The sequence below is a fragment of the Medicago sativa genome, chromosome 1 (assembly GCF_051527215.1).
Source record: "Medicago sativa cultivar Bolivia chromosome 1, Bolivia_mono, whole genome shotgun sequence".
Lineage (NCBI taxonomy): Eukaryota > Viridiplantae > Streptophyta > Magnoliopsida > Fabales > Fabaceae > Medicago > Medicago sativa.
Window position 1 is genome coordinate 67,550,350 of NC_140749.1, and position 10,009 is coordinate 67,560,358.

General features: G+C 33.2%; 1 protein-coding gene and 1 non-coding gene across 3 annotated transcripts; one reads left to right on the forward strand and one right to left on the reverse strand.

The window, feature by feature from the left end:
- Positions 1–268: 268 nt before the first annotated feature.
- Positions 269–394, forward strand: LOC146956643 (U11 spliceosomal RNA). The gene has a single exon (XR_015025305.1). It is a non-coding gene; the product is annotated as a U11 spliceosomal RNA (small nuclear RNA).
- Positions 395–1,364: 970 nt separating this feature from the next.
- On the reverse strand, positions 1,365–9,474 carry ARP9 (actin-related protein 9). Of its 2 annotated transcripts, XR_015020501.1 has the most exons (21): positions 9,354–9,474; positions 9,210–9,282; positions 8,971–9,080; positions 8,317–8,376; positions 8,163–8,228; positions 7,422–7,524; positions 6,760–6,965; positions 6,111–6,231; positions 5,919–5,983; positions 5,715–5,804; positions 5,173–5,223; positions 3,710–3,841; positions 3,025–3,114; positions 2,862–2,932; positions 2,567–2,766; positions 2,442–2,485; positions 2,305–2,354; positions 2,144–2,189; positions 1,966–2,016; positions 1,622–1,845; positions 1,365–1,529 (listed from the first exon to the last, which is right to left on the reverse strand). XR_015020501.1 is itself a non-coding variant. In XM_085730283.1 (20 exons), exons 1-20 carry the CDS (start codon positions 9,354–9,356, stop codon positions 1,702–1,704), a joined length of 1,776 nt encoding a protein of 591 aa, XP_085586409.1. In that variant the 5' UTR covers positions 9,357–9,474; the 3' UTR covers positions 1,365–1,701. The 2 variants fall into 2 exon arrangements, 1 of the variants encoding a protein (XP_085586409.1); XM_085730283.1 differs by having other exon boundaries at positions 1,365–1,845.
- Between the last annotated feature and the right edge of the window lie 535 nt (positions 9,475–10,009).

Below are 10,009 nucleotides of genomic sequence, written 5' to 3' on the forward strand. Positions count from 1 at the left end.
GAGTAGTGGTTCTGTTTGTGTTTTTTGGTGCAGGAAAGGTTCATCAAATTCTATAATTGTAGGACTTGTATAGGTCAAGCATATGAAATTCACAATAAAGGTACTTACTTAGACTGTGAATTTATATAGGCCTTGGCCTCTTCGAAGTGAAGGTAAAATGCTACTAAAAAGTGTAGTATCACATATGTGAAGTCCCACATCGATAAGGTGGAGTGGAGAGGGTACAAGTGCTTCATATAAAAAGATTGGATAGCAGAAGGAGCTAATTAAAAAGGGTCAGTTGGCTAAATATGCCACGCTCATCAGAATGGTGAGTGCTGTATGGCTATCAAGACATATGGCTGACATAATTTTTGTGAATTAATAGGGTTGGCTCGTTAAGCCGACCCTCTATATTAGTCTTAAATATTTTTAAATATTTTTGTATACTCTTCTCTTTTTAAAGAAGTTTCTGGATCTGCGACTTTTTTTTTTAAAACTTCTTCAGATTATGTGATTTAAGAAGAGGAACAGTACAGTATAAATCTCTATAGTTTTCTGGTATAAATACTTACTTAAGGATTAGCTAGTTAAATGGCTAGCTGCTTCACCAGGGATGTTTGATTCACGTGGGCAAGCAAGAAAGCATAAACAGTTTAATTCCTTTTGTTCTTGTTTGCTTGGAATTACTACTGGCTTTTTGAAGAAGCAAAAAACAAAATAAAGAGAGTTAATTCTTTTTTGCTCTACATAAAAATATCAATTTTTGGGTGAAAAATCAATCAACTCTCTTTGTTGAAACCCGTTATTTGATTTTGGGGTGAAAATGTTTGAATTTTGAGTGTTTTTGGTGAATTTTATTTTCAATTAGATGACGATGATAGAAAATATAATGAAGTTTTTATTTTTAAAATTTCTTTTCGGGACTTCCTTCAATTCTAGGTTTTTATTGATGATGAAGCTCATAATCTTCTTTTGGAATTTTTATTTTTTAAAAAAATTAACTAAAAAAAGGTAATTTGCTGATTTGAACTTGGATGGTAAGCACTTTTTAACCGAGTTGGATTGAAAGGGATAACAATGCAAACATTTTATAATCTAGAGAATCAATTTGTCAGAAAAATAGTTAAATGATTAACTAGTTACAAGCATCTAATTTAAATAACCGCCGCTTGATGTATCTGGCTTAAAATTTATGGGGAAAAATAATCTAACGAGCTAACGTGTGCATTTTCACAAATTGAATATTTCCACAATTAATCTTTCTAGTTTCCAGGTGATTTTGGTGTACAGAAACTATAATTATAACTTTACAAAAAACTGTCTAAACTCATTTGAATTGACTTTATCATGCGACACACCAAAAAAAGACAAGTAACAAAGGATTGTGCAACTTTAATCCATTAATTTATAGGTATTTCAAACTTGATAATGTATCACAGACCTTCCAGAATTCAATTCATGTAATACATAGCTTGAGCTTGAAGATGATAAAAATCCTTGTATTTTCAGTTATTTTGAGTCCTACCAATTTATTCATGCATCCCTACCTAAATCAAGTACTCCAAGAATCAACTGAATTTACTTTATCATAAAATATAATTAACATCATAAACAAAATTGTAAACACATTTGAATTTACTTTATCACGAGACACACCAAAACTTCAATCCATGAAATTAGCAGTAATCTATTTGAAACTTTAAGATGTATGACAGGCCTTCAAGAATTCATGTAACACATAGCTTGAGCTTGAAGATAATAAGAATCCTTGTATTTTCTGTTACTTCCAACGTGAATCCCACTTTGAATCCAGTCTTCCCGATTTATCCATGCATCCCTACCTACATCAAGTACTCCAAGAATCTGCAAACACATTACAGGTACTTTAAGATGTTGAGAATTTAAAAGTTATTCATAAAACTATTTAATAACCAAGGAGACGAAATTAATGAAGAAGTGAATGATCATATGTACTCAACATACCGCCCCGCCCTTCCATGACACAAATGTTGGATTTGCCCTTGATTGTATAACCTAATAGCAAAGAGAAGAAACATATCACATCAAAATAAGAGACAAGACATAATAAACAAAGCACAGTACAAAAAATAAGAACAGTAAAAAATTAAAATACTAGAGCGATTGCTTCATTTGGACTAACCTCCACTGTATCAATTGCTTCATTTGGAGGAATAGCATGTAAAACTCTGTGATATAAAAAGATAAAAAGACTCATCCATCAGTTAAACTTGAAAAAGTAATCAACAAAATCATTGATAATGCTAGGCAAATCTACCAAGGTCAATGGAAATTGAAACAAACCTTTCTTCAACAGCAGGAACTAAACCATTTGTCAAAGCCACGCCGCCAGTCTATTCCAGATAAAATGTGTCACTTTCTTTCGATCAACATGCAATATAATGAACTTAAAAATGCTGAGCTCAAAGTGTAAAACTCACCAATTGTATGCTACAAAATAATTTTCTTTGCATGTCTATGCGACCTGTGAAAATAAACACCAAAGAGCTAAACAAGGCTTGAACTCTATGTATAAAATGGAGGAATATAATATAAAATAAGTTACCAGCTGAGAGAATGCAGTTGGTAATAGCCTCTGCAAGGCCAAGATTTTCTTCTTTTTTTGGCTTAGTTGAAAAAGTTGGATAACTTTCCCACATGGGCATTCCTCCATTAACATTGTGATAGAAAGTGTCGGACATGTCAGACCTTCGGGTAAAATCAATTTGCCATGTATCTTCTAGCATATCCTCATGGTCATTAAACCTAGCAAGGGAAACGACCAGGGTTGTGTAAATGCAAAATTGTTCACAAACATGGTCACAGGCTGATAGCAGAGAAAAATTCATGAATGCACTAACCAAGTCCGTGGTGGAGGAGGATACACATCAGGAACAAAAAACGTTGGATAGAACAATCCCATAGGAGGAACCTATGCAATAGTGTTTGTCATTATCGAAACAGCATTATCTACTGGCAAAATTTGAGGGCAAATGAAGAAAGAATTCTACAGAGAGCACATACATTAAGAGCAGTAAGTCTTGTCTTGTGAGATCCTGGCACCACTTTGTCCTCATAGGAATGAACTACTGCAACAGCATCAAGTTGCCCCTCCTATAGATAAGATACTAGATAATTTAAATTGAACTCAAGTTTGGAATCAAGTTAAATTTAGAGTATCACTAATCGCACATGATTTGATGCCTTTTTTTGCAAAAAAAATTCATCAGAACATGTTCAATTTCAATGTTATGGGTTATTTTTAATCAAAATATACTTTATTTTCTAAAGACTACAATGTGGCAAATGCACAATCGACAACCGCTATGGCCAATTTGTGAAGGGATGCCCACCACGGAAGCACCATTGGCCACTATGGCATGTTTATATAGGGGATTTTCTGCCTTCCGCCATTGACATTACTGTAAATGCATGCACGACTCCAATTAAGAGATAATGAAGCCGAGAGAGAAATGAGTGCAAAAAAAAACGAGATAACAGCTTTAGGCAGCAAACAACTCTTGTGATGTAAACTAATGCTATGCCATAAATAGCTTCTCTGCTGTTTTTTCAACTCTGAATCGATATTAGCAGTAGTCTATCATGTCTCCCAACTCTGTTTTCTCTCAGCTATGAATTATTAAAATGGCTTCTCTTACGAGTTAATAAAGTGATAATTTGGGAAATGAGATAAAGTTGTAGAACTCACTCTGATTTCACAATATGACTCTTTGAGTTGATTTAACATTAACAGATCGATTGGCTTTGTCAACATATCTGTTCGAATTTGTGGCCAGGTCTGGTGATGTCTTTGTGTATAGAGAAGGCTCCTTGATATATCCTGAAAATATGAAGTTATTATTTGGAAATTACGTAAAATACTACCACAAACACAATTTGGAATACAGAAGATAAGACCATTGCATAAATACACATACAACACTTAAAAAATCAGCACATTAGATACAAAATGCAACATATTTCATACTTGACAAACACACTTTTTTTTTTAATTAAATAAGCACGGGATTGAGAAGGAGTGTTCTGAATATTTTTAACTGGTGGAGTTTTGTAAGTTGTAAGTGGCTCATCGACAAAGTATCAAGGCTGGTGTCAACAAAAATGTCCCCATAAATTCTTTCAATTTCTCACTCTTAATCCAATTGTTCAATTTGTTTTCAGTATTTAGGTCTTTTCCGAACGCTAGGGCTACAAGAGTTTTGCTTTGACTGCTATCCTTCATAAAATTAATACAAATGATTTGTTATAGACTCGTAGACATCAAAAAGCTTTATGTGTGCTACGTGTGGTGGTTAGTCAGAATAGTTTGTTGTTTAAACATATAATGTTATTTCCTTATGATGGATTTAGTAAAAGTAAAGAGGCTAAACTTTTATTGCAAAGTGCAATCTAGGTTATTATTTGATGCATTTAGTTAGAACATAACAGTCATCTTTAAGGAGGTTTCTTTAGCTCAGCAGCTGATACAGTATAAAATTAGGCATTTGGTCCTCTTTGTTGTAAAACACAAAATCTCATTAAGCGGATCTCCCTAAGTTCAGATTCTTCAGGTTTAGAACTCATAATAGGGAGAAACCAAGAGAAATTAAAAGAATCTGAAGTGTGAAAATGTTAACTGAGAAGTTACAGCTATCAGTAACAGAATTCTATTATTAGAGAGGCGGCTAGTCTGCACCCCTTAGATGGGCTGAATAGATGGCTCAGGGCCCAAACACACACAGTAAATACAAATGAATACAGAGGATATTCCTAATACCTAACAGATATTCCTAATACCTAATACAAATGTTTGTGTTTGATAAACTTTAAAAGATTATGTAGGATGGGAGATACGAGTTTTAAGTGGAGAAATTTTGGATTTTTTTTAAGTGAAATTTGATCGTTTGATTGGATTTTTTTTTCTTTCTTCACTTCATCTCAATAAACTTCGTTTATGAAGAGAAGAGACAAATACATTGGTTTTTGGTTTACATACGTCACATAAGTGAAAACAAAATGATGAAGTTTCTAAATGAATGTAAAGAAGAGATTGGTCAAATAAAATAACAAATAATGTATCAAACATGTTAGTAATCAATCATATACATCTTACAAGTTCATAACTATCTCAAAACACCAGTAACTTGTCCAATATGAAAATATATTTTGTACCTCACCGCCAAAAGTTAGAGTTTTTGCAGTTGAAGGCAGAGTAGCTCCCTCCTGAACAGCAAAAGAAGCAGTTAACTACCAAATACTTAGCCAGCTTTTATTTTTCAATCTATCTTGACTATCATCAAGCATTGAGAGAATCAAATCTGATAGATAATTTGAGGAACAAGCTAATATATTTGAAGATGGTGGATGTATGTAGCCAGTAAATGTAAATTTTCATAGAAACTAAGATGGAAAAACTATATTCAGAATAATAACACTAGTGTCAACGCCATAGTAAATAGAAACCGTTTCACCATAAAAGTTGTTTTCCCTGATGTGGCAAAGCAAACCCAATCACTATCAAGAATCAAGACTCATAACAACTTGGCTAAAGTCTCTCCTACCTACCATGTCAGTAGCAACTATTTCAAAGGTTTAAGCTATTAGGTGAAAGCACGTGCATGTCTTTGCATCTCTACCAGAAATGAACAATACAAGATGTTTCACAAAAGATGAAGATGATGATAAAAGTTAAAGGATACAGAAGTTTCATTTACCTCTATGCATATAATTGATGTCACCTGAGCACCAATATTCACTACACAAGCTGTTGATAATCCATTTCCAAAAACCGCAGCAAGTCCTTCCTGATAAAAAACAATTCAATATGGACTGTCAAGCATACAGTGGTGTTCATGCCTACCAAAAAAGAAATCCTACATTCATTATATAAACTTTTAGCAGCAAATAGAAGGCCATACCTGGTGCACCACTGCTGAGCCAAAGCAGAGTTCTTCCAGTACTACAGATAGAATTTCCTTTATTTCTGTTTGTGGCATGGACTAAAACATAAATTGACTATACCAGAAGTGTGAAATACAAATTCAAAGGGAACTCCAACAGGAAAAACTAAATGTGTAACATTGGCTTTGAAGGAATAAAGTTTAAAATACCACGATTATCAAATGTTTCTGGCAACACAAGAATAGCTGAGTACATGTTTCTTTCATTGCGAGGAATATGCAGTTTCTCTATTAAAATCCAGTCCCAAATAGCACGTAGATCCTCAAACACCTGCAAAATAGCCAAGCAATAGTGATGTGGAATGAAAGCAAGAAATAATCAGAGGCACTCAATTTTCATGTCTGAGACATAGCTTATTAAACACAACAGACTCTAGATTACTGGGAAATGTGACACAAACTTTTCACTAGAGAAAGCCCAATTCGAGATAATAAAAGTAAGGTCGCCATTCAATTTGGGAACCAATATCCAATGGCTCGAGCAACTAAACCATAAACTCCCAAATTAATGACAACAAATCCTTAAATCACCAAAACAAACACTAGCATATCTTCTATACTAAAATGAATTATTGTTATGCAGCATACTTAAGTAGTAATAATAATTAGTTATAGCCTATAACTAATTATTATTACTGCTTAAGTATGACTATGCTTTGACAATTGGCATTACATTATGATGCAATGCAACAGCTAACTTATAAGGCACAATACAGAATTCTCAAGATACACTTATCTATATTATCTGCTCATCAATTAACTTAAATTGAATACATTTGGGTTAGGAAGTGACATGTACCTGCTGCATGGGATAGTGTTGTGAAATATTCAAATGTCCTCTGCGGATTGGACGACATAAACAATACGGTTCAGTGGGGGATATTCTTAATGCTTCCTCGCCACAAATGAACTTTCTGAATTTTTGATTGCTCGCACCAATTTCCTTCAAATCTGTACCTTCTTTTGGGTCCAAAGACTCACTAGTCTCATCTTTACTCGCGGTATCTACAAATGTCAACTTATATATGTAAGATGTCCTAATTCATATAAAAGTAACGGCATTTCAAATCGAAGCACGAAGTAATTTCAAATATTCGAGACAGTTAACATCAAATTTAAAAAAAATTAATCCGACTAACAACTTAAAGTGTAATGACTACTGAGCTCATGCAAGCCTTCAGCAACTTGTCAGACCATGTTCTAAGTTCAAGACAGGTATAGTAAAAATAAAATCATCATAGAATGTTAAAACCTGAGATACCTACATGCAAACTTCCAAGTGAGAATTTTTTATTTTTTTTAATTCCTGATTACCGTCTAATATTAGTTACTTGGTAAAACAGACTTGAGATAAACCAAATGCTAAACTAGTTGACATAAACATACCCAAAGCCACAGATGGAACTGAAGAACACAGAAAAGTACTACGTAATATGCAAAAAAAGTACCATTTACTCTTACCTAATGCTGAAACTGAAGACGAACTAATGACCTCCTCGTAAACATTAGTCCAAGTGAAGGGTGAATCTTTCCTGTGTGGATTTTGTCCATCAGCGCGCCCCATCTGTGCATTTAGTACAATGGAATTCATAGTATTAACAATGACTAATGATCAGTTTTATGATATTATACTAATCTTACCAAAAACACAACCTAAGTATTTGACAGTATTTTCCAAATATACGGAATCATAGTATTCATTGAAGGGTGTTGCTCTTGAGAGTGAAAGTGGTTTTTCAGAAATCTTAGTATTCATACTTGTTAAACTGCCATTAGATTTACTATCATTGAATGATCAGCTTATGTATTTTTGTATGCTGTTGGGATTTATATTTAGTGGTCATCCCGCTATCTGCTATATCACTTTAGCGGTTTCAGGTTTGGGCACTCTATCTTACTATCCGAGATAAACAACATAGCTTAGAATTTCAAAAAAGGGTCAATCAAATTACAACGGCATATCCTCCACAAATGATATGTGTCTGTCAGCATGTTTGTCTTATGTAGTTAATTAATTTCGTTAAGATCAAAATCTTCAACATGGCAAGTACAAGAAATGTCACCCTATTTGAAATGCATTCCCAAGCTTAAACAGTTCCAAAGAACGAAGAAGTTCCAACCATTATAAAGTATTATAACAAACATGAAATCAAACAAAACTGAGGAGTTCACTTAAAGTGTAACAGAAAAGAAATCATATACCTTACGAGGGAAAGAGTTACTGGAAGGTTCTTCATCCAGAAACGGTATCTTCAACAGTGATGCAATCTTTTTTACACACAAGAAAAAATGGAAAAAACCAATATTAGCAAAATGTAGCATAGAAGTAACAGTTCTACGATGTATCGTAACTTACAACATCATAAGCCTTTTCCCTTTCCATATGCTGTGCAGTTGTAACTTGACTATTGAGCATCTAAACACAAACAAACAAACAACTGAAGTAAAACATATATACCTCTAAAGGAAGCGAAAACAACTTAATAAAAATATAGCACGATAAAATAATGAAGGTTTAAATATGATTTTAGTCTCAGCAATTATAGCGCTTTTTAATTTTAGTCCCCGTAAGCTTTTTTGCTTAGAATCAGTCCATGCAAATTAAAAAAATTGTTCTTTTAGTCCCTCATGCCATACATGGTCCAATAAAATTACGCCCCATGGCCCAATAAGCTGACGCCCGGGACTAAAATCAATAGTTTTTGAATTTGCAGGACTGAACCCCAACAAAAAAACTTGCATAGACTAAAACCAAAAACACTATAATTGCAGGAACTAAAATCATATTAAAACCATAAATTAACGAAATAAATAATTCAAAAACCTGGTCTCAGGGACTAAAACCAAAAACACTATAATTGCAGGAACTAAAATCATATCAAAACCATAAATTAACGAAATAAAATAATTCTAAAACCTGATCTCAGGGACTAAAACCAAAAACACTATAATTGCAGGAACTAAAATCATATTAAAATCATAAATTAACGAAATAAAATAATTCAAAAACCTGATCTTGAACATTCTTCTTAGGAACTTGTTTGGTATAATGAGCAATGCAATGAGGGATATTATAAGGGGTATCTTGTGAAGCCAATCCAATTCTAATATTTGCAGAACCTGAGAAAATAACATAAAGTCACAATTTTTAAGTGCATAATGTTGATTTTATTTAAACTTAGAGCTAAAATAATTAAAAGAGCATAAGATAAAAAATGGGTAATGCGCAAAATTGGATTTTTTGCATACCTGGGTTGATTACAACGAGATTGGAACCACGTTCTGACATAACTTGTGAAGGAAGCGCAGATTTAAGGTAATCCTGTGACATAGAACACATGAGAACAAAATTGTTAAATTGAAAGGGTTAAACAGAAAGATGAGAGAAAGTACCATTGGAAATTAGAGTTTGCAAAATTTGATGATTTTTCCTCTTGTTCTTGTTCTTAGTATGAGTTTTGAACTGAGAAAAGAGAACACTTTCTCATGTTCGTTTTTGAACTACAAATACACTAATTTCTTCTACTCATTCTACTCTCTCTCTATATTTTTCGGACCAGGTTTTGATGCTGTGGCAAATGCCACGCAGTTTCACACAGTTTTCGATCTTAGTAGTCTATCTGAGATCAAACGGTTCAGATTGAAAACTGTATCATTTTTGTTAAAACAATCTCGATCGTACAGTTATGATCGGACGACTATCATTCGTTACAGCACCCTACTGTAACAGCAGGAAATCCTATTCCATACTTTTCCCGTTGTATTTATATTTGAGTAACGCTAGCAACACTCTCTTTTGAACACAATCTCTAATACTCACATTTTTAATTTCATACAATAGAAATGTGAGTTCGAAATAGAGTGTTAAAAAGTGAATATAGCTAGCATTCCTCTTTATATTTTATTTTAAAAAAAAATTGTTATGAGAAAATTTGTAAAATAAAACATTCAACTAATTTAATACTAAATAGTTTGTTTGCAGATTTTCTATAGTTTTGCTATGGATGTAGGTTTAAAGTTAAATTCAAAATAAAACTAAGTTTTTTTAG